We start from the raw sequence: 24455 nt of genomic DNA on the forward strand, positions 1-24455 counted from the left end.
AAACTGCTCCCTCTCCTCCCGAGCAGCTCCTCAGTGGGGCGGGCAGAATGGACTTCCTCTGCCTCTCTGTGCTCTGCTTGTGAGACAGGACATGCCCCTGGGGGCAGAGAGAGTTCACGCTGAGCTGCAGACTGCCGCTGAATTCGGCGGGGTTTGCGCTCGGGCGGGTTTGTGGGCGGGGTGGGGGGTGGGGGGGGGGGAAGTGGCTGGCGATTACAACAGAAAGAGTTGCGGCTGCGCGCTGCCAGAAAGGGCTGCTCAGAGAGAGAGAGAGAGAGAAGACAACAAACAGACGTCTTTGTCTGATCACTGCGGAGGTTTGGGTTGAGTTTGCTTCCATCCCCCTCCTGCCCCAGAGCTGGTCAGGGGCTTGTCTGCACAAAGCTGGGGTCGCCTCTCTCTCTGGGGATTTCACTACCGTTCCTGTGTATCAGAATTCTGCAACAGTTGCCAGCAAGTGTCTGGCTGTGTCTCTCCTGTACACAAAGCAGTATCCAGACACGCACCTTACCCCAGGCCTCTGTGTGAGTGTGTCTGTGTCTGGACCATGGTGGGGCAGAAGGGTCTGAGTCTCTCCGGGCAGCGCTGACCCTCTCCTACCCCTCCAAAGACACCGATGTGAACACACAGCAGCAGCAACAGGGGACGGAGCACCGCACAATGCACGAAGAGGCGGACAGAGGAACCCAGCCCGTGGAGATGGCAGGAGGGCAGGATGCTTTCAAACCCGGCTGCCCAGGCATCTGCCCGGCTCCAGGCAAGCCCTAATCTGCCACCTCTCTGCCCTGGCTGCTGCTGCGGCGGCGGTGGGAGAGAGAGAGGACTCGAGACAACAAAACAATTGCAGCCAAATTAAAGAAGAGGAGGAAGAAAGGAACATGGAGATTGTGGGGAAATTCGAGTACAACAAGAAGGATCTGATCGGGCACGGGGCTTTCGCTGTCGTTTTTAAGGGTCGGTACACCGAGGTAGGTCTCATTGCTCAGCTTCAGGGGAGGAGAGCAAATGTCTGCAGGTCGTGCACACGCTGCAGATCTGCATTATGTCCCTCTTTTGTTATTGCTGGCCTGCAGTGCATCTCATTACACCCTCACCGGATGTCTATTTGTTCTAAAGTGTACATGCATTCTGCTGGGCACATTATTGAATGCTTTTTAAAAAAAATAATCTTTATTATTGCCACAAGTAGGCTTGCAATGAAGTTACTGTGAAAATCCCCTCGTCGCCACACTCCGGCACCTGTTCGGGTACACAGAGGGAGAATTCAGAATGTCCAATTCTCCTAACAGCCAGTCTGAATCAGCCAGGGCATGTCAGGGCAAGATCTCCTCTATGTCCCCTCTTCCACCCCCTTCAACGTTAATATTTCCAGGCCCATCAAACGGCAACTTTCAGATTGTCCAGCAGTTTCTGTTTCAGATTAGTCTGCTCCCCCCCCCCCCCCCCCCTGCGTCCCAAACCCTTGATAAAACTGACCTCATACAGGTAGATTTTTTAACAATTCCGCCTCGGCAACTGGTGCAAGATTGGGAGAGGTGGGCCTTTGTTTTTTTTTAAAAAATGGAAATCCGTAACTTTTCAGCGATTGCGAATTTCATTTCAGAAACACGATTGGCAGGTGGCTATTAAATGCATCCAGAAAAAAAACCTCGCCAAGTCCCAAACCCTTCTGGGCAAGGAAATTAAAATATTGAAGGTAAACTTGCCACTTTATTTTGACGTTTGTCACCTTTCAGCAGTTGCACAGCCATTTGGAATAGCGAATGTGGACTTGAAACCCTTTAATCCTGTGGTTTTATTCCCTCTTTCAGGAACTGAAACATGATAATATTGTGGCACTGTATGACTTTCAGGTAATGGCACGTTATTTTGGGATTTTCTATGATTCTGTTTTTGTATTATTTTCGGGCATGTTTCTATTATTGGAATGATTTGGGGAGTTTGGGCATCGATGATTTATTTGAATGAATTCACCGCAAAGGATGACCTGTACTTTAGTCAATACATTATAACAAAATAACTAAGAAATGTATAACACGAAGGGAAATAAATGTATTCATCCGATAGTCAAGTCTCTTTCCAGTGGTTGATTTAGAGAGACCTTCTCTCGAGGGTCTTTGTGTGTTGCAGGAAGGATTATTCCCCTTGCACTGGTTTTGTTGGGATTATTTGACCCCTGTGCCAGGTTTTATTGGGATTATTCCCTCTGTCCCTCATTTTACTGATATTATTTCCACTGCCCCCTATTTTATTGAGATTATTCTCTCTTCCCCTTGTTTTATTGGGATTATTCCCTCTTCTCCATACTTTGTTGGGATTATTCCCTCTTCCCTGTGTTTTATTGGAATTATTTCCTCAAACCCTTGTTCAATTGGGATTATTCCCTCTACCCATTGTTTTACTGGGATAATTCCCTATACTTTATTGGGATTATTTCCTCTACAAACTTTTATTGGGATAATTCCCTCTTCACTATACTTTATTGGGATTATTCCCTCTTCCTTGTTTTTCGGGGATTGTTCCCTCTTCCCTATACTGGATTGGGATTATTCCCTCTTCCTTGTTTTTCTGGGATTATTTGACCCCTGTACCATGTTTTATTGGGATTATTCCCTCTGCCCAGGTTTTTTTGGGATTATTCCCCATGCCCAGGTTTTATTGGGATTATTCCCTCTGTGCAGGTTTTTTTGGATTATTCCTTCAGCCTAGGTTTTATTGGGATTATTCCCTCTGCACAGGTTTAATTGGGATTATTTGCCCCTGTCTGGGAATGTTTGGTCCTCTCACTGCTGCTTACTGCTGTCTGGGAGCAGCTGAGTGCGCGCATGCGCGGGGAGCCAGGCCGCGGCTGGATTGTTGACATTGCTCTGGGGCCGAGGCTTCAATGCGCCTGCGCGCCGAGCTCGCGGCTGTCCGGTGCGCCGGCGCAATGCTGGCCCCGCAAAGGCCGCTGGGTGATGTAGTCTAGCGCGCCCTCGGTCCCCTGCAGCAGCAGACCCGCGGAACTACAACGCCCAGAGACGCTGGCGCGCTGCAGACTGACACACGTAAAATGGGCTGTTGCAAACAGAGCAGGGGTTGATTGGGTGAAGCAGGGTCTGCCTATGTGACAGGTTAAAGGAAACATGACTAAAGTCACCCATTGCAGAATTGGTCAATATGAAGCCTGGCACTAAAAATACCCATAGCTGCACTTCTGCCTGAATCAGGATAGAGGATACTTTACACTCAATTCCTTCAGGGAGAGGAGGTGATCACTAATAAACCCAACAGGAGAAACTTCTTTATTCAGTTGGTGATGAGAACGTGGAACTCACCCCCATAGGGAGTAGTTGAGCAAACAGCTCGGATACATTTAAGGGGAAAACGGGATAATAATAATTGTGAAAATCCCCTCGTCGCCACACTCAGGCGCCTGTTCGGGCACACAGAGGGAGAATTCAGAATGTCCAATTCACCGAACAAGCACATCTTTCGGGACTTGTGGGAGGAAACCGGAGCGCCCGGAGGAAACCCACGCAGACACGGGGAGAACGTGCAGACTCCGCACAGACAGCGACCCAAGCTGGGAATCGAACCCGGGTCCCTGGCGCTGTGAAGCATTACTGCTGACCAGTGTGCTACCGTGCCACCCATACACCACTGCTTGCCCTTATTTGCCAATCCTCACAACTTCAACCAAATATTCATAATGTTTGTGCCATTTGTCAAAACGAGCGATGATTTTTAAAGGATAGTGCACAGGCGTAAAAATGTGTTTCACAAAATCAGGTGATTCTTTACTTTTGTAACAGACCAGGAGGCCATTCGGCCCATTCATAGAATCCCTACAGTGCAGAAGGAGGCCATTCGGCCCATCGTGTCTGCACTGGCTCTTGGAAAGAGCACCCGACTTAAGTCCACGCCTCCACCCTAACCCCGTAACCCAGTAACACCACCAAACCTTTTGAAATCTAAGGGACAATTTTAGCGTGGCCAATCCACCTAACCCGCACATCTTTGGACTGTGGGAGGAAACCGGAGCACCCGGAGGAAACCCACGCAGACACGGGGAGAAAGTGCAAACTCCACACACAGTCGACTGGTGGCCAGAATTGAACCCAGGTCTCTGGAGCTGTGAGGCAGCAGTTCTAACCACTCTGCCACCGTGACGCCCCCTGTGCTGGCTTTTTTTTAACAAAAACATTTCACGGCATGTGGGCTCCTCTGACTCGGTGGCCTTTCTTGAACCACTGCTTTCCATGACCTATAGCTACACCCACAGTGCTGGCGATGGGCTAGGTTTCAGGATTTTGACCCATTCTTTGAAAGAATGACATTGTTAGTTCCAAGTTGGGATGGTGAGTGACTTGGAAGAGAACTTGGAGGCAGCGGTATTCCCACGCAACTGCTATCCTTGTTCTTCAAGATGAGCTCTTTCAAAGAACTATCCAGTAATGCCGCTCACCCTGCTTAGCCCATAGTCCTGCAGCGTTTTTTTTCCCTTTTCATATAATCAGTCACTTTGAAAGTTGCTCTTCAATAATATTCAATGCCATTTGAGGCAGGGTATTCCGGATCATAACACGTGGTATGAAGATGTCTGATGTACCATGATTTTGTTGAAAGACATCAATGCAAACATACGCCATTGTACTTGGTATGTTTGTTGTACTTGTGCGAGCTTGCTCTGCAATGCCTCAATTTTACAATTTCCATTTTGGTTTCAAATCTCTCCATGCCCTTTGCACTTCCCAATCTCTGTAATCTCCCATCAGCAGATACTTGTGCTCGTCCAACTGTGGCCTCTCTTTGTCTCATTTTAATTGCTGCACCATTGACGTTTCTCTTGATGTTTCCTACATAAGTCAAAATCTGCAAAAAGACCCCGCAACCAATATTACTATGTAGAAATGCACGATAAATGTAAGAATGGACAGCCTCTGAGAGATACATAGGGCTGTCTGTGTTAGAATCATCATACAATCCCCACAGTGCAGAGAGAGGCCATTCGGCCCATCACTTCTGCACCGGCCCTTCGAATGAGCACTTTGCCCTCTTACGATGGGCACCTCCCCTTATCCCCCTAATCCCATAATGTACACGTCCCTGGACATTAGGGACTGGTTTAACTCAGTGGGCTAAACAGCTGGCCTGTAATGCAGAACAAGGCCAGCAGCGCGGGTTCAATTCCCGTACCGGCCTCCCCAAATAGGCGCCAGAATGTGGCGACTTGGGGCTTTTCACGGTAACTTCATTGAAGCGTACTTGTGACAATAAGCGATTATTATTATTACATTAAGGGACAATTTGACATGGCCAATCCATCTAACCCACATATCCTTTGGACTGTGGGAGGAAACTGGAGCACCCGGAGGAAACCCACGCAGACACGGGGGAGAAAGTGCAAACTCCACACAGACAGTGACCCGAGGCCGGAATTGAATCCAGGTCCCTGGCGCCGTGAGGCAGCCGTGCCCACCACTGTGCCACCGTGACGCCCCATTAGGTGTGATTTAAGTTGTGATTTAAGGCGTGTTTTGATCGAGGTGTCTAAATTTATGAAGGGTCGGGAGAAGCCAAATTTTTCCAGTGATTCCGGGTTCTTGGGATGAGGGGGCTGAGATGTAACATGAACCTTTAAATTCATAAGAGAGTAATGGGATTAAAACACAAGGTGACAGGGGTTGAGATTTATTGTGTGCAAGGATCAGTGTGCTGTGCTGTGTTATGAATTGTGGGTCATGCAGGAATGAATTTGTACAGTCAGCAAAGAGCATCTTGGAATAGTTGACAAAAAGGTGGATGTAGATTCCAGCACAAGTTAACTGCGAGTTCCATGTTCCCACCACACTCTGGGTAAAGAAACTTCTCCTGAATTCCATATTGGATGTATTCATGGCTATTTTATGTTCCCACCAGTGGAAATATTTTCTCGACCTCTTCCTAATCTCTCTGCAATCTTAAGGACATTTATTAATAGATTTCAGAAGGTGTTGCCCATGTCCACAATGGTTCTCAGAGTGTCTCAGTAAACCGGGCAGGAATACAGTAATGTTCGCACTGCTGGGGTAGTGGTATTGCCACTCGGGCTAGTAATCCAGGGTAATGCTTTGAGTTCAAATCCCACTGCTGCAGGCAGTGAAATTTGAATTCTAATTAAATGCCTAATTGATATCTATGAAACCATTGTCGAGTGTTGTAAAAATCCATCTGGTTCACTAATCTCCTTTGGAGAAGGAAATCTGATCCACAGCAATGTGGTGGACTCCCAAATGGCCCACCAAGCCACTCAATTTCAAGGGTAATTAGGGGTGGGCAATAAATGCCAGGCGGCCAGCGATGAGTTAAATTTCAAAAAAACTTGTCCAAATGCTTCAGTGAATTTCTCGTAGTTTCGGTGAATTTGTTGAAAAACGATGTCTCTCTATGTGCAGACACCTTCTCTATCACAGTGACACTGCTGTTGTAGCCTCAGTTCCCTTGTGAATTTCTGGGCGAATTATAATTATAATAATCTTTATTGTCACAAGTAGGCTTACATTAACACTGCAATGAAGTTACTGTGAAAATCCCCTAGTCGCCACACTCCGGCGCCTGTTCGGGTACACAGAGGGAGAATTCAGAATGTTCAAATTACCTACCAGCACGTCTTTCGGAACTGGGAGGAAACCGGAGCACCCGGAGGAAACCCACGCAGACACGGGGGAGAACGTGCAGACTCCGCACAGACAGTGACCCAAGTTGGGAATCGAACCTGGGACCCTGGCGCTGTGAAGCAACAGTGCTAACCACTGTGCTACCGTGCCGCCCATGAATGGGGTAGGAACTGTGCAGAATGCAGCCTGGCCCATTTAGTTTGTTTGAGATCCCATGTTCCTCTATCAGTCCCTTACTGCAGTGCTTAGTACATACAGCCAGTTTGTTGAGGGGATGATCAGAATGTTCTTAAATTGATACATGTTCTGTTGCTGACCAGTGCTGTCCATTTAATGCAATTCTATATTCTGATGAATGGATGGGTTTACTCCCAGTATCCTGGGAATTAAGGGGGCGATTCTCCAATATGGAGCCCAAGTGTTCGCGCCGTCGTGAACGCCGTCACGTTTCACGACGCGCGAACTGGGCCCGGGTACGACCGATTCTGGCCCCCATAGGGGGCCAGCACGGCACTGGAGCGGTTCACGCCTCTCCAGCCTCCTTTCGCAGCGCCAAAAGGGCGCCGCGCCAACCTGCGCATGCACGGGGGACTTCTTTAGTGCGCCGGCCCTGACTCAACATGGAGTTGGTGTTCAGGGGCCGGCCACGCCAGAAAGTAGTCCCGGGGGGGGAGAGAGGCCGGCCCGCCGGTCGGTGAGTCCCGATCGAGGGCCAGACCCCATCGGAGGCCCCCCCCGCCCCGGTGAAGGAGAATCGCCCCCTAAGCATTCTTAATCACTGGGGTGGTGTGTGGATTTTTGTAAACCTGTGCCGTATGAAAATAATCAGTCAGAAGATGCTTTGTCCAGTGGTTTCCTATTTAGTGGATCCTGGGATGTGCAGGTGAGGTGGTTTGACCATGCTAAATTGCCCCTTAGGGTGGGGTTTTAGGAATAGGGCTGGGATTGGGCCTCGGTGGGATGCTATTTCGAAGGTCGGTTAAGACCATAAGACATAGGGGCAGAATTAGGCCACTCAGCCCATCGAGTCTTCTCCGCCATTCATTCATGGCTGGTACTTTCTCATCCCCATTCACCTGCCTTCTCCTCATAACCCCAATCCCCTTATTGATCAAGAACCTATCTATCTCTGTCTTAAAGACACTCAGTAATTTGGCCTCCACAGCCTTCTGCGGCAAAGAGTTCCACAGATTCACCACCCTCTGGCTGAAGAAATTCCTCCTCATCTCTGTTTTAAAGGGTCGTCCCTTTAGTCTGAGATGGTGTCCTCTGGTTCTAGTTTTCCCCACAAGTGGAAACATCCTCTCCACTTCCACTCTATCCAGGCCACACAGTATCCTGTAAGTTTCAATAAGATCCCCCCCTCATCCTTCTAATCTCCAATGAGTACAGACCCAGAGTCCTCAACTGTTCCTCATACGACAAGCTCTTCATTCCAGGGATCATTCTTGTGAACCTCCTCTGGACCCTTTCCAAGGCCAGCACATCCTTCCTTAGATATGGAGCCCAAAACTGCTCACAATACTCCAAATGGGGCTGACCAGAGCCTTTTACAGCCTCAGAAGTACATCCCTGGTCTTGTATTCTAGCCCTCTTGACATGAATGCTAACATTGCATTTGCCTTCTTAACTGCCGACTGAATCTGCACGTTAACCTTAAGAGAATCATGAACAAGGACTCCCAAGTCCTTTTGTGTTTCTGATTTCCTAAGCATTTCCCCATTTAGAAAATAGTCTGTGCCTAAATTCCTCCTTCCAAAGTGCATAACCTCACACTTTTCCACATTGTATTCCATCTGCCACTTCATTGCCCACTCTCCTAGCCTGTCCAAATCCTTCTGCAGCCCTCTTGCCTCCTCAATGCTACCTGTCCCTCTACAGATCTTTATATCATCTGCAAACTTAGCAACAGGCCTTCAGTACCTTCTTCCAGATTATTAATGTATATTGTGAAAAGTTGTGGTCCCAGCACAGACTCCTAAGGCACACCACTAGTCACCAGCTGCCATCCTAAGAAAGACCCCTTTATCCCCACTCTCTGCATTCTGCTAGTCAGCCAATATTCTATCCATGCCAGGATCTACCCTGAACACCATGGGCTCTTAACTTATTCAACAGAGACCTAAGCGGCACCTTGTCAAAGGCATTCTGGAAATCTAAATAAATCACGTCCACTGGTTCTTCTTTGTCTAACTTCCTTGTTACCTCCTCAAAGAACTCGAACAGATTTGTCAGACATGACCTCCCTTTGACAAAGCTGTGCCTACTGAGTCCTATTTTACCATGCACTTCCAAGTCCTTCGCGATCTCATCTTTAATAACAGACTCTAAAATATTACCAATGACCGAAGTCAGGCTAACCAGCCTATAATTTCCCGTCTTCAGCCTCCCTCCCTTATTTAACAGGGGTGTTACATTAGCCACTTTCCAGTCTTTGGGACCCTTCCTGCCTCCAATGATTCCTGAAAGGTCACCACCAATGCCTCCACAATCTCCTCAGCTATCTCTTTCAGAACCCTGGGGTGTAGTCCATCCGGTCCAGGTGACTTATCCACCTTCAGACCTTTCAGTTTCCCCAGAACCTTCTACTTAGTGATGGTCACTGCACTCACCTCTGCCCCCTGATTCTCCTGGAGCTCTGGCATCCCACTGGTGTCTTCCACCGTGAAGACTGATGCAAAGTAACTATTCCGTTCCTTTGCCATTTCTTTGTTTCCTATTATTACTTCTCCAGCCATGTTTTCCAGTGGGCCAATGTCTATTTTTGCCTCTCTCTCACCTTTTATATATTGAAAGAATCTCTTCCTATCTTCTTTTATATTACGAACTAACTTACACTCATACTTCATCTTCTCTCCCCTTATTGCTTTTTTGGTTGTCCTCTGCTCGCTTTTAAATGATTCCCAATCCTCTGGCTTCCCACTAATCCTCGCCACTTTGTATGTTTTTTCTTTTGCTTTTATGCTGTCCTTGACATCCCTCGTCAGCCATGGATGCCTTGTCCTCCCGTTATCATGTTTCATCCTCCTTGGGATGAATTTCTGCTGTGCCTCCCAAATAACCCCCCAAAAACTCCTGCCATTACTGTTCCACTGTCTTCCCTGCACGGCTCCTTTTCCAATCAACTCTGGCCCGCTCCTCCCTCGTGTCTTTGTAGTTACCCTTATTTAATTGTAATACCGTTACATCGGATTGTAGCTTCTCCCTCTCAAACTGCAGGGTAAATTCTTCATATTGTGGTCACTGCTCCCTAAGGGTTCCTTCACCTTAAGATCCCTAATCAAGTCTGCCTCATTACACATCACCAAATCCAGAATTGCCTGTTCCCTAGTGGGCTCTACCACAAGCTGCTCCAAAAAACCATCCCTTAGACATTCCACAAATTTCTTTTCTTGGGATCCACTGCCAACCTGATTTTCCCAGTCCACCTGCATATTGAAGTCCCCCATGATTATTGTAATATAGCCTTTCTTAGATGCCTTTTCTATCTCCTGATTTATTTTCTGCCCCACATCCTGACTACTGCTAGGGGGCCTGTACATAACTCCCATCAGGGTCTTTCTATCTTTGTGAGCCCTCAACTCTACCCACAGTAATTCGAGGCCTTCTGATCCTATATCGCTCTTTGCTATCGATTTAACTTAATTCCTTACTAACAATGCGACCCCGCCCCCTTTGCCCATCTGCCTGTCCTTTCGATAGGACACATATCCTTGTCTATTTAGATCCCAGCCCTGATCCCCTTGCAGCTACGTCTCTGTGATGCCCACAACATCGTACCGGTAAAGGGTCGATGGGCCGAATGGCCTCCTTCTGCACTGTAGGGATTCCATGATTCTATGGTTTATTTTCTAGAACCACGTCTTTTTTGGCAGATCAGACTTGACGTTCACCTCCTTTGCTCGGGCTCCGAATGAATCGTCGGCGTTTATTTACGATCTACAAACATAAACGAAAATAAGAAATACCAGAATCACTTTACCAGAAAAAAGAGTATTAAAACTGAGCGGAAACCCATACCGTCCAGGTTTGGACTGTCGAGTCTGGCTTTGTTCACAAAGCGGCTGTAACCATTAAAGGGAAAACAGGAGGACAGATGTGCAGGTGTGAATCTGATTGCATGTGGAAGGAAGCCATTAAGAGTTAATTGGCATTCTGCTGCCTGATAAACCAGTGTGGGTGGTCCAACCAGTTATTCATTTGATGTTCTTAGGCCAGCATGCAAACTCCAGATAGATATATCAATATTTATTGCTCAGTGGTAGGTTTGTCATAAAACCATAAGACAGAGGAGCAGAATTAGGCCACTCGGCCCATCGAGTCTGCTCCGCCATTCAATCATGGCTGAGATTTTCTCATCCCCATTCTCCTGCCTTCTCCCCATAACCCCGATCCCCTCATTGATCAAGCACCTATCTATCTCTGTCTTAAAGACACTCAGTGATTTGGCCTCCACAGCCTTCTGCGGCAAAGTGTTCCACAGATTCACCACACTCTAGCTGAAGAAATTCCTCCTCATCCCTGTTTTAAAGGATCAGAGATTGTGTCCTCTGCTTCTAGTTTCTCCTACAAGTGGAAACATCCTCTCCACGTCCAATATATCCAGGCCTCGCAGTATCCTGTAAGTTTCAATAAGATCCCCCCTCATCCTTCTAAACTCCAACAAGTACAGACCCAGAGTCCCCAACCATTCCTCATATGACAAGTTCTTCATTCCAGGGATCATTCTTGTGAACCTCCTCTGGACCCTTTCCAAGGCCAGCACATCCTTCCTTAGATATGGGGCCCAAAACTGCCCACAATACTCCAAATGGGGTCTGACCAGAGCCTTATACAGCCTCAGAAGTACATCCCTGGTCTTGTATTCTAGCCCTCTTGACGTGAATGCTAACATTGCATTTGCCTTCTGAACTGCTGACTGAACCTGCACGTTTACCTTAAGAGAATTGTGAACAAGGACTCCCAAGTCCCTTTGTGCATCTGATTTCCTAAGCATTTCCACATTTAGAAAATAGTCTATGCCTAAATTCCTCCTTCCAAAGTGCATAACCTCACACTTTTCCACATTGTATTTCATCTGCTACTTCATTGCCCACTCTCCTAGCCTGTCCAAATCCTTCTGCAGCCCCCTTGCTTCCTCAATACTACCTGTCCCTCTACAGATCTTTGTATCATCTGAAAACTTAGCAACAGTGCTCATTGAAATGAACTGACCAAGGCCTAGATGTTCTAACCGCTGGACAGAAAATGGCTGCTGGGCTGGTGAAAGCCCGCCCCTTTCCAAAGGCCAAAGGTTAAACCTTTCAGGATTTTCAGGATTTATGATAAATATATGTGCTGATCGAGGTGAGCGATGCCAATGTTGGGGGATGGCAACATTTTTAATTTCAGGTTCAGTGGGTTGCACTCTCACCAGTACGTTATGGGTTCAAGCCCCACTCCGGTAACCTGGGCACATATCAGTTGAGTGACAAATGAGCCACCTGGGAGGGGCTCATCAAAATTCATGCCTGCCCAAATTTTGGCTGTTCTGCGGAGTCATTATCCCCCTGTCTCTACATCCTCCCTCACTGACCCGCCTCCAAGACCCCCCTTTCGATCCCTAAAAATCCGACAGCTGACCCCGGCAGATGTTTCCGGGGCTTTGTCCCACCTCCTGTGCCTTCTCGCTCAGTGGGGTTGTGGAGGGCGTCTGAAGCTAGGCCAATCTCCCTGCTGAAAATCCTGAAAGGTTTAACCTTTGGCCTTTGGAAAGGGGCGGGCTTTCACCAGCCCAGCAGCCATTTTCTGTCCAGCGGTTTGAACATCTGGGCCTTGGTCAGTTCATTTCAATGAGGACTTTGGAGGCAGTAGAGAAAGCTGGGTTCAGCCAGATCCTTTGAGTTGGGCTGCATTTGAATTGGCCTGGAGGTGGGGGTTCTCTCTCGGCGTCTTAGTTGGACTACATTATATGGAAACGTATCTAATATGCTGGGTCTTCACCCTCCTTGTTCCTCATTGCAATGGGGACTGAGAATTTTCCGGGCATAATGAAGAGGAAGTACTGCCCTGCAGACCGCATTACTCAAACTCTACAAGGCTGTACAGCATCATGTGGAATCAAAGCTTTTGTCCTATACTTCATTTCTCCGAAGCAATATCCAAGTATACTTAATCTTTACTGAGTTTGGAGGAACTTTGTGTTGCAAACTCCATTCTGATGGAAAGAACAATCACTCCAGTACTGACATTGCAGCTCTTGTGTGAATCCTCCCCAAGTGTGAACCTGTTCTCACTGACCTTCATTGGCTCCAATCCAGCAATGCCTTACTTTAAATATTCTTATCCTTGTGTTCCATGACCTCACCCCTCCTCTCGGTAACCAAATAATCCTCTGGGATCTTGGTGTTCCCTCACTGCTGACCTCAACCAATTTTGTGCTGCCTGGTCTTCAGCTGTCAATGTCCCAAGCCCTGGAATTTATTCCCTAAATCTCTCTGCCTCTCTCCTCGCTTAAGACCCTTCTTAAAACCTACCTCTTTGACCATATGCCTAATTTCAACAGTACTCAAGAGGCTTAACACCATCCTGGACAAAGCAGTGCGATTGATTGGGACTCCAACCACAACCTTAAACATCAGATCCTGCAAGGCACAGCAGCGGTCGCGTGTACCATCTACAAGATGCACTTCAGCAACTCATCAAGGTTCCTCAGACACCATAATAATAATCTTTATTATTGTCACAAGTAGGCTTACATTAACACTACAATGAAGTTACTGTGAAAATCCCCTAGTCGCCACAATCCGGCGCCTGTTCGGGTACACAGAGGGAGAATTCAGAATGTCCAATTCACCTAACACCATGTTTTTTGGGACTGTGGGAGGAAACCGGAGCACCCGGAGGAAACCCACGCAGACACGGGGAGAACGTGCAGACTCCGCACAGACAGTGACCCAAGCCGGGAATTGAACTCGGGTCCCTGGCGCTGTGAAGCAACAGTGCTAACCACTGTGCTCCCGTGCCGCCTTCCAAACTCACAATCTCTACCACTTAGAAAGACAAGGGTAGCTGATGATTGGGAACACCACCAGCTTCAAGTTCCCCTCCAAGTCACTCACCATCCTCACTTAGAAATATATCACCATCCCTCACTGTCACTGTGTCAAAATCCTCAAATTCCATCCCTAACAGCATGTGGGTGTACCTACACCGCAAGGATGCAGCGGTTCACCACCACCTTCTCGAGGGGCAATTAGGGATGGGCGATAAATGCTGGGCCTAACCAGCGACGCCCACATCCCGTAAATTAATTTTAAACTTCGAACATTGACCTTACTATTTGTGGCTCAGTGTTGAAATGAAAATGAAAGTCGCTTATTGTCACAAGTAGGCTTCAAACTAAGTTACTGTGAAAAGCCCCCAGTCGCCACATTCCGGCGCCTGTTCAGGGAGGCTGGTACGGGAATTTTGTTTGTTAGTTGCTCTTGTGAAGCGAGGCACAAAATAAATGTAAGTATTTGTCTCAGCAAAATATTCCAAAAGGCCGGTGCATAATCCAGTTTTCTCGAAAGTGATGGCTCGAAGCTTTGGCACTTTTTCCATTGCCTCAGATTGCGACTCATCCACTGTTAACTGCTGGGAGTAAAACTAGGCTATACGAAATGTTCTGATTCCCTTTGAAACCATGAGTTTCTTTGTTTATTCTAAGCTTAAAAGAAGGATATTCTAGCAGACTGTGACTTCGTCTGGCACTGAATTCTGCCTTGAACCTCTTCACACACAGAAAGGCTTAAGATGTGATTATAGACAGGGAGGCACACAGATGGCTACCAGTAATATTATTATTATTACTGGTAGCCATCTGTGTGCTTCCCTCTCTTGTTTTTTAAATTCATTTACAGGATGTGGGCTGGTTAGGCCCAGCATTTATTGCCCGTCCCTAGTTGCCCTTCAGAAGGTGGTGGTGAGCTGCCTTCTTGAACCGCTGCAGTCCTTGAGGTGTAGGTACACCCACCGTGCTGTTAGGGAGGGAGTTCTAGGATGTTGTCCCAGCGACAGTGAAGGAACGGCCGATATATTCCCAAGTCAGGGTGGTGAGTGACTTGGAGGGGAACCTCCAGGTGGTGGGGCTCCCAGGTATCTGCTGCTCTTGTCCTTCTAGATGGTAGTGGTCGTGGGTGCCTAAGGAACCTTGGTGAGTTACTGCAGTGCATCTTGTAGATGGTACACACGGCTGCCACTGTTCATCAGTGGTGGAGGGATTGAATGTTTGTGGAAGGGGGAGCAATCAAGCGGGGCTGCTTTGTCCTGGATGGTGTTGAGCTTCTAGAGTGTTGTTGGAGCTGCACTCATCCAGGCAAGTGGAGAGTACTCCATCACACTCCTGACTTGTACCTTGTAGATGGTGGACAGGCTTTGGGGGGGTCAGGAGATGAGTTACTCACCACAGGATTCCCAGCCTCTGAACTGCTCTTGTAGACACAGTATTGATATGGCTAGTCCAGTTCAGTTTCTGATCAATGGTAACCCCCAGGATATTGATTGTGGGGGATTCAGCGATGGTAATGACATTGAATGTTAAGGGACGATGGTTAGATCCTGTCTTGTAGGAGATGGTCATTATCTGGCACTTGTGTGGCGCGAATGTAACTTGCCACTTGTCACCCTGAGCCTGGATATTGTCCAGGTCTTGCTGCATTTGGACAGGGACTGCTTGTGGCTTATGATTGTTCTTATACCCAGTTTGTCAATAATTTGTCACGTGCATACTGCAAACTTGTGCATCTACACTCATAGAAAATGATTTTGATTTGCTTTTCAACTGTAATCATTTGCTTTTCATGTTTTCCCTGCCCTGACTAAATGCATTGAAATTTCAGAGACATTTTTATCAGAGATTTGTGGTTGTTCATTTGAGAGAGGATTATAGCTGAGCCTCCCCCGAAACATGGTTTCCCACCTTTGACGAGAATTTCTTATAACTTTTTCAATTACCTCAGCCACAGGCTCTCAACCTAGGCTGGAGGTGAGGGGAATGTCGATGGGGAGGTGATCGATGTCCATGCAATCATGAATCATAGAATCCCTGCAGTGCAGATGGAGGCCATACCGACCCTTCGAATGAGCACTCTACCCGAGGTCCACCCCGCCCAATCCCTGTAACCTAATCTGCACATCCCTGGACTCTAAGGGCAATTTATCACGGCCAATCCACCGAACCTATACTTCTTTGGACATTGGGAGGAAACCAGAGCACCCGGAGGAAACCCACGCAGAGACGGGGGGAACATGCAAACTCTACATGGACAAGGCCAATATCGAACGTGGGTCCATGGCTCTGCAAGGCAGCAGTGCTAACCACTGTGCCACTATGCTGCCAAACATGGCGTTAAGTCACCAGATTTGAGTCAGTCTGTCAATTATCTATATTCAGTCACTGTCCAATACACTTGGAATTTTCTAAATAGGGGGCGGGCTTGTGGTGCAGTATCCCTGCCTCGGAGCCAGAAATGCCAGGTTCTAGTCCCACCCCAGGACTTGATGGCCAAGGGAAGTGCGTCCATAACTTGCGCCCATAAACAGGTTGAGTGTCAATCAACCTACAAATCCTTCCAACACACAACAACGGCAGACGGTAGGAGTGGGAGAGTTTCCTGGTCAGTCGTGGAGCAGTGCCCCTCGAGCTGTAGTCTCTGGCTCAGAATCGAGAGAATTTACAGCGCAGAAGGAGGCCATTCGGCCCATTGACTCTGCACCGGCCCTTAGAAAGAGCACCCTACTTAAGCCCACGCCCTATCTCCGTAACCCGACCTAACCTTTCGGACAGTAAGGGACAATTTAGCGTGGCCAATCCACCTAACCTGCACGTCTTTGGACTGTGGCAGGAAACCGGAGCACCCGGAGGAAACCCACGCAGACACGGGGAGAACGTGCAGACTCCGCACAGACAGTCACCTGAGACCGGAATCGAACCCGGGTCCCTGGAGTTGTAAGGCAGCAGTTCTAACCACTGTGTCACCATGGCCACCCTATCAGGCTTCAGGCCATTGACCCGTTCCAAGGAAAAGTGGCTACGGTAAACAGACATAAGCATGTGCTCCATCCACCCCGTCAGCCTCTAGATGTTGGAGATCTGCTTAGTCTGAGAGTTTTCTAAAGACCAGCTGCGTTACAAACAGGAATGATCTCTCTCGTCAATTTCCCCTTCGTAACCCAGCAACACTAAAGTTGTAGCAACCCAACCATCGCCTGGCTGGCTGGCGGGGGGGGAGGGGGGGGGCGGTAATTTCCTGGCCTTGTTTGGTTTGTTTTCATGTGGCTCAGTTGCTGATCCGATCGAATAACGTGAAATGTCCTGCGTGTGATTGTCTAACTTAGTCTTGCAATGCTCATTTTGTAATTGTGCAGCTTGTAATGGGAAGACCTTCCCATCAGTCGCAAAAAGGGAAAGAAAGGGCCTGCATTTGTGTAGCACCTTTCATGATCTTGGGATGTCCCAAAGCACTTTCGAACCACTGAAATTTTTATTTTAAATTTGTTTTTTACCAATTAAGGGGCAATTCAGCATCACCAATCCACCGACCCTGCACATCTTTGGGGGTGAGTCCCACGCAGACACGCGGAGGCTAATGAAATATTAGTGTGGTCACTGCTGTGATGTACGAAACACGGCCTCCAAATTTTCACCCAGTAAGACCCCACAGACAGCAATGTGATAATTATTGGAAACGGTGACATACCGGTCAGGTTACTGGGTCATCCAGACCAGTGATCCCGAGACATGGGTTCAAAGCGCACAATGGCAGTTGGAGAATTTAAATTCAGTTCATAAATAAATCCGGAATAAAAATCCAGTCTCGGTGACAATGACCATGAAAATACCCGCTTTCTTAAAAAAAAACCCCGGTTCACTAATGCCCCCTTCGGGAAGGAAATCTGCCGCCTTCACCCGGTCTGGACTACACGTGACTCCAGACCCAAACATGTTGCCAACCCTGGACTGTCCTCCGAAATGGTCTGTTCAAAACAGCGTTTTTCAAACTTTTTTTCCCGGGACCACTCTTGCCAACCAGCCGACCTTTGCGACCCGCGCTGGGCGACCTTCGCGACCCGCGCTGGCCGACCTTCGCGACCCGCGCTGGCCAACCTTCGCGACCCACACCGGCCGACCTTCGCGACCCGCGCTGGCCGACCTTCACGACACACGCCGGCCGACCTTCGTGACCCACGACCCATGCTGGCCGACCTTCACGGCACACACCACGTTCGCTTACCTTTAATGTGAAAGGGGAGCCTGCTTGGTCCCTGCGATCTCACTCCAATCAGGTTCACAGGCGGAGAGGGCAATGTGCATATCAGGTGCAGACTTCGGCCAGTTCCTTTGTGCCGCCTTCATCTTTGTGGGAACGAAAAATCCAGCCTCACACATATAGGACATTGTGAAGGGCAATAACAACAAAATGCTTGTTTTACTCAGCACTGGATACTGCTGGGAGATGCTACTCCAGAATGCTCAGAGCCTCATGTGCTTTTGGAGTGTGTTTAATGTGCTTTCACAGGTCAAGTACTGTGGGGCAGCACGGTAGCTCAAGTGGATAGCACTGCGGCTTCACAGCGCCAGGGTCCCAGGTTCGATTCCCTGCTGGGTCACTGTCTGTGCGGAGTCTGCACGTTCTCCCCGTGTCTGCGTGGGTTTCCTCCGGGTGCTCCGGTTTCCTCCCACAGTCCAAATACGTGCAGGTTAGGTGGATTGGCCATGATAAGTTGCCCTTAGTGACCAAAAAGGTTAGGAGGGGTTATTGGGTTACGGGGATAGGGTGGAAGTGAGGGCTTAAGTGGGTCGGTGTAGACGCGATGGGCTGAATGGCCTCCTTCTGCACTGTATGTTCTATGTTCTAAGTACAGCAGTGTAGTCATTTAACTTGGAGTCTGCTCTTAGTTAATAACTGACTCTGGGGTCTCAACCACAAAAGGAATTTTTCATCCCCCTCTTTCAAAATCTGAAACTTCATTTGTCAGTACTTCCTTGCATATAACATACGTGGGCTTTGCGTCCTTATTTGCATTGGCACAATTGACAAAACCATACCTCCAGAAATCACTTTTATACTATTCTGTTCCCAAGTTAAGTTTCTTCTTGTAGGCTGTTGACCAGAGGCCCTGAGCTCTGCACTGAGCTAACACCAGCACTGCTCTGTCCTGTCCTGGACTCTCCTGAGCAGCTCTCCCCAGCAGATTCTGATGGGAGATCTTGTCGGTTTGATGCGGCACACAGCCTAATTTATTTTTATTTAAAAGGCAGCAGAGGCCGCCATTCTCAATGTATAAAGACGGAAGCAGCCATTGGGCGCTTCACCCGCAATCCGGACCACCGCGGGAATGGTGTGACTGGTCGCTCTGCGACCCTCCCGAAACCCACCCGCAGGTCTCACCCCTCACTTGAAAAACCCTGGTTTAAAGGACAGTTAACCGCAGTTGGGGATGGGAAGCAATGTGGGCCTTACCAGTCATATCCTCATCCTGTGAATTATTTAAAAAAACGCCCAGGTCATCTTTTCTTCGTGATGTTTGTTGAAGGGAAGCATTTTGACCAGGGCAATGGGTATATTGTGGCATCTGTGCTGCAATGGGAATGTTGTCAGGAGTGGGATTTGAACCCACAAATTTCTGATTCAGAGGGTTCTCCATCCACTGCTAGCTGCCAGTCCACAGTGGGTTCTGGAGCCTATGTGAAGAGGGCGACAGCAAGCAAGCAGAAGCTGCCTTTACTTTACCGTTTCTGGCCTTGTTCGCTCACGCACTGAAGAAGGTCTTTGTCCCTGAGCTGGTCGGAATCACAAGCTGTTTACCTGAACTCCTCCTGCCCCTGAGCAGAAGAAATGCTGCCTGTTTGGGAGGGAAGCAGATGGTTTGTGCGCGATGTTTGTTCGAACAATGGCCTTGTGTGTTATCTCTCTCTGGTGACAGCCAAGCAGGCTGACTGCTGACTGGGCATGTCGACAGGTGGTGAGCCAGCTGAGGGGCTAAGAGATGGTAATTCTACCCTTCCCCCACTGCAGTGCCACCCCCGCCCCCTCCACCCCATGTCTGACAGCAAATTTGCTTACAGGTGGATAAGTCCCGACGTGGTCAATTGCACTCAACAATGATTAGTGGATTTGCAGCCGCTTCTATGACATGAATTAAAGTCTTATTGATCACATTTCCCTCTGCAGCTATTACTTGTACTGACTCCCCACTGGCTAGGTAGACAAACAACAAATATAAACCTGCATTTACATAGCGACTTTAACAAAACACCCCAATGTGTCTTGCCGGAGCCTTGTTAAACAAAATAAGCACGTAAGGAAGTCTGAGGAAAAATGACCAACAGCATGGTCAAGGGGATTAAGGAGGAGAGAGATAGAGATAGAGAGACAGAGAGGTTTGAGGGACGGAGAGGTTTGAGGAGGAATTTCTAGAGCTTGGGGCCCAGGCAAGCTGAATGCACCGCTGCCCACAGTGGAGTGATTAAAACCTGGGGATTTGCGAGAGGCCAGAATTGCAGAGGCTCGGAGGGTTCTAGGGGCTGGAGGAGGTTACAGAGATGTGTGCGGGGGGGGGGGAGGGGGGCACGAGGTCAAGACGGAATTTGAAAACCAGGATGAGAATTTTAAAATCAAGGTGTTGGAAAATTGTGGGTTGGTGCGCACGCTTAAGATCTCATGATGCTGCTTGATGGGGTGGTGGAGACAGACCGAAGTGGAGCTTACAAAAGGCAATTGGATGGGTACCTGAAGAGCAAATGTTGTAGGGCAATGAGGAATGGGTGGGGATTGGCTAAAAGGGAGCGGGGCTAGCTAGTTTCCTCTCACAGAGAGCCAGCACGAATTTGGAGAACCAAATGGCCGCCTTTTGTGTTGTAACCATTCTACAATTCTCGGTCAGAGCAGAATGAGTGTCTTCGAGAGAGATGATAAGGCACAGCGTCCATTCTCTCGTGTTGTGCCACTCTTCATTATGCAGTGTTTACCGATTGGAAGCACAGACAAGTTTGTGGCCTAGGGCAAGGCCATTCAACCCAGCCTGCCTGTGCTGGCCGAAAAAGTGCCATCTAGTCTAATCCTACTGTCCATACCTTGGTTCGTAGCCTTGAAGGTTGGAGCATCTCAAGTGCATATTAATGAGAGGTTTCGGACAGCACGGTGGCGCAGTGGGTTAGCTCTGCCGCCTCACGGCGCCGGTCCCAGGTTCGATCTCGGCTCTGGGTCACTGTCCGTGTGGAGTTTGCACATTCTCCCCGTGTTTGCGTGGGTTCCACCCCCACACCGCAAAGGTTTCTGGCTTCATCACCCTGTCAGGGAGAGAGTTCCAGGCCCACACCACCCTCTTAGCGTAAACAATGGGCGGGATTTACCGAGCAACTCGCTGCGTCTTTTTTGGCGGGAGTGGCGGCCCGCCAGCGGGATTTGCTGGTCCCGCCATTGTCAATGGGGGACTGCTCCCTTGTCGCTGGGAAATCCGTGCGCCGTGGGTGGGACTGGAATATTCCCTCCAGCGTGAACAACCGGTCAATTCCACCCAATTTCTCCTCAACTTTCCTCCAATCCCTCCGCCAATTTCTTTCAATCTCTGTCTCCTGGCTATTGACCCCTCAACTGGGAGAAGGAGCTTCCTTCCTGAGTCCTCCTGTTTCTTATCTTCCTTCAGCTCCTCCACCAAGCAACCCCGTTATCTGACCTTACCGCCCTCGAACCTCCTCCCTCACTTCTTTTTTCTCTCTTTTTTTTTTCTATAGATTTAGAGCACCCAATTCATTTTATCCAATGAAGGGGCAATTTAGCGTGGCCAATCCACCTACCCTGCACATCTTTGGGTTGTGGGGGCGAAACCCAAGCAAACACGAGGAGAATGTGCAAAGGGGATGGGCACAATGGAAATGTGGAGCTTGTTCAAGGAACAGCTACTGCGTGTCCTTGATAAGTATGTACCTGTCAGGCAGGGAGGAAGTGGTCGAGTGAGGGAACCGTGGTTTACTAAAGCAGTCGAAACACTTGTCAAGAGGAAGAAGGAGACTTATGTAAAGATGAGACATGAAGGTTCAGTTAGGGCACTCAAGAGTTACAAGTTAGCTAGGAAGGACCTAAAGAGAGAGCTAAGAAGAGCCAGGAGGGGACATGAGAAGTCTTTGGCAGGTAGGATCAAGGATAACCCTAAAGCTTTCTATAGATATGTCAGGAATAAAAGAATGGCTAGGGTAAGAGTAGGGCACATCAAGGACAGTAGTGGGAAGTTGTGCTTGGAGTCCGAGGAGATAGGAGAGGTGCTAAATGAATATTGTTCGTCAGTATTCACACAGGAAAAAGACAATGTTGTCGAGGAGAATACTGAGATTCAGGCTACTAGACTAGAAGGGTTTGAGGTTCATAAGGATGTGTTAGCAATTCTGGAAATTGTGAAAATAGATAAGTCACTTGGGCCGGATGGGATTTATCCTCGGTTTCTCTGGGAAGCTAGGGAGGAGATTGCTGAGCCTTTGGCCTTGATCTTTAAGTCATCTTTGTCTACAGGAATAGTGCCAGAAGACTGGAGGATAGCAAATGTTGTCCCCTTGTTCAAGAAGGGGAGTAGAGATAACCCCGGTAACTATAGACCAGTGAGCCTTACTTCTGTTGTGGGAAAAATCTTGGAAAGGTTTATAAGAGATAGGATGTATAATCACCTGGAAAGGAATAATTTGATTAGAGATAGTCAAGACTGTTTTGTGAAGGGTAGGTCGTGCCTCACAAACCTTATTGAGTTCTTTGAGAAGGTGACCAAACAGGTGGATGAGGGTAAAGCAGTTGATGTGGTGTATATGGATTTCAGTAAAGCGTTTGATAAGGTTCCCATGATAGGCTACTGCAGAAAATACAGAGGCATGGGATTCAGGGTGATTTAGCAGTTTGGATCAGAAATTGGCTAGTTGGAAGAAGACAAAGGGTGGTGGTTGATGGGAAATGTTCAGACTGAAATCCAGTTACTAGTGGTGTACCACAAGGATCTGTTTTGGGGCCACTGCTGTTTGTCATTTTTATAAATGACCTGGAGGAGGGCGTAGAAGGATGGGTGAGTAAATTTGCAGATGACACTAAAGTCGGTGGAGTTGTGGACAGTGCGGAAGGATGTTACAAGTTACAGAGGGAATAGATAAGCTGCAGCGCTGGGCTGAGAGGTGGCAAATGGAGTTTAATGCAGAAAAGTGTGAGGTGATTCATTTTGGAAGGAATAACAGGAAGACAGAGTACTGGGCTAATGGTAAGATTCTTGGCAGTGTGGATGAGCAGAGAGATCTCGGTGTCCATGTACATAGATCCCTGAAAATTGCCACCCAGGTTGAGAGGGTTGTTAAGAAGGCGTACGGTGTGTTAGCTTTTATTGGTAGAGGGATTGAGTTTAGGAGCCATGAGGTCATGTTGCAGCTATACAACAGTCTGGTGCGGCCGCATTTGGAGTATTGCGTGCAGTTCTGGTCGCCGCATTATAGGAAGGATGTGGAAGCATTGGAAAGGGTGCAGAGGAGATTTACCAGAATGTTGCCTGGTATGGAGGGAAGATCTTATGAGGAAAGGCTGAGGGACTTGAGGCTGTTTTCGTTAGAGAGAAGAAGGTTAAGAGGTGACTTAATTGAGGCATACAAGATGATCAGAGGATTGGATAGGGTGGACAGTGAGAGCCTTTTTCCTCGGATGGTGATGTCTAGCACGAGGGGACATAGCTTTAAATTGAGGGGAGATAGAAATAAGACAGATGTCAGAGGTAGTTTCTTTACTCAGAGAGTAGTAAGGGCGTGGAATGCCCTGCCTGCAACAGTAGTGGACTCGCCAACACTTAAGGACATTCAAATGGTCATTGGATAGACATATGGACGATAAGGGAATAGTGTAAATGGGCTTTAGAGTGGTTTCAAAGGTCGGCGTAACATCGAGGGCCGAAGGGCCTGTACTGCGCTGTAATGTTCTATGTTCTATGTTCTAACTCCACATGGACAGTGACCCGGAGCCGGGATCGAACCTCCTCCCTCACTTATAACCCTAATTTGATTTGATTTTGATATTATTGTCACATGTACCGAAGTACAGTGAAAAGTATTTTTATGCGGCCAAGGGAATGTACACAGTACGTACATAGTAGACAAAAGAATAATCAACAGAGAACATTGACAAATGGTACATCGACAAACAGTGATTGGTTACAGTGCGGAACAAGGGGCCAAACAAAGCAAATACATGAGCAAGAGCAGCATAGGGCGTCGTGAATAGTGTTCTTACAGGGAACAGATCAGTCCGAGGGGGAGTCGTTGAGGAGTCTGGTAGCTGTGGGGAAGAAGCTGTTCCTATGTCTGGATGTGCGGGTCTTCAGACTTCTGCCTGATGGAAGGGTCTGGAAGAAGGCAGTGCCTGAGTGGGAGGGGTCTCTGACAATGCTGTCTGCCTTCCTGAGGCAGCGGGAGGTGTAGACAGAATCAATGTGGGGGTGGCAAGCTTGTGTGATGCGTTGGGCTGAGTTCACCACAGTCTGCAGTTTCTTGCGATCCTGGGCCGAGCAGTTGCCATACCATCTGTGATGCAGCCAGATAGGATGCTCTCGATCGCACACCTGTAGAAGTTTGTGAGAGTCGATACAGACATGCCGAATTACTTTAGCTTCCGTAGGAAGTAGAGACGTTGTTGGGCTTTCTTGACTGTTGCATCAACATGAGTGGACCAGGACAGACTGTTGGTGATGGTGACCCCCAGGAACTTAAAGCTATCGACCATCTCCACTTTGGAGATATTGATGCAGACGGGAGTGTGTGTCGTGCTACGCTCCCTGAAG

At 48.3% G+C, this 24455-nt stretch overlaps 1 protein-coding gene across 7 annotated transcripts in view; it reads left to right on the forward strand.

Annotated features, from left to right (window-relative positions):
* Positions 1–228: 228 nt before the first annotated feature.
* Positions 229–24455, forward strand: part of ulk1b (unc-51 like autophagy activating kinase 1) — a 134577-nt gene continuing 110350 nt past the window's right edge. For 4 of the 7 annotated variants that reach the window (XM_072518649.1, XM_072518894.1, XM_072466072.1 and 1 more), the window contains exons 1-3: positions 234–968; positions 1604–1696; positions 1812–1853. In XM_072518649.1, coding sequence (XP_072374750.1) covers positions 879–968; positions 1604–1696; positions 1812–1853 — 225 coding nt within the window. In that variant the 5' untranslated portion in view covers positions 234–878. Of the gene's footprint in view, positions 969–1601; positions 1697–1811; positions 1854–24455 lie in introns of those variants that run through there. The other 3 variants (XM_072518967.1, XM_072518810.1, XM_072466153.1) reach the window with 3 other exon arrangements.

This window comes from Scyliorhinus torazame, chromosome 1 (genome assembly GCF_047496885.1).
Source record: "Scyliorhinus torazame isolate Kashiwa2021f chromosome 1, sScyTor2.1, whole genome shotgun sequence".
NCBI classification, from domain to species: domain Eukaryota; kingdom Metazoa; phylum Chordata; class Chondrichthyes; order Carcharhiniformes; family Scyliorhinidae; genus Scyliorhinus; species Scyliorhinus torazame.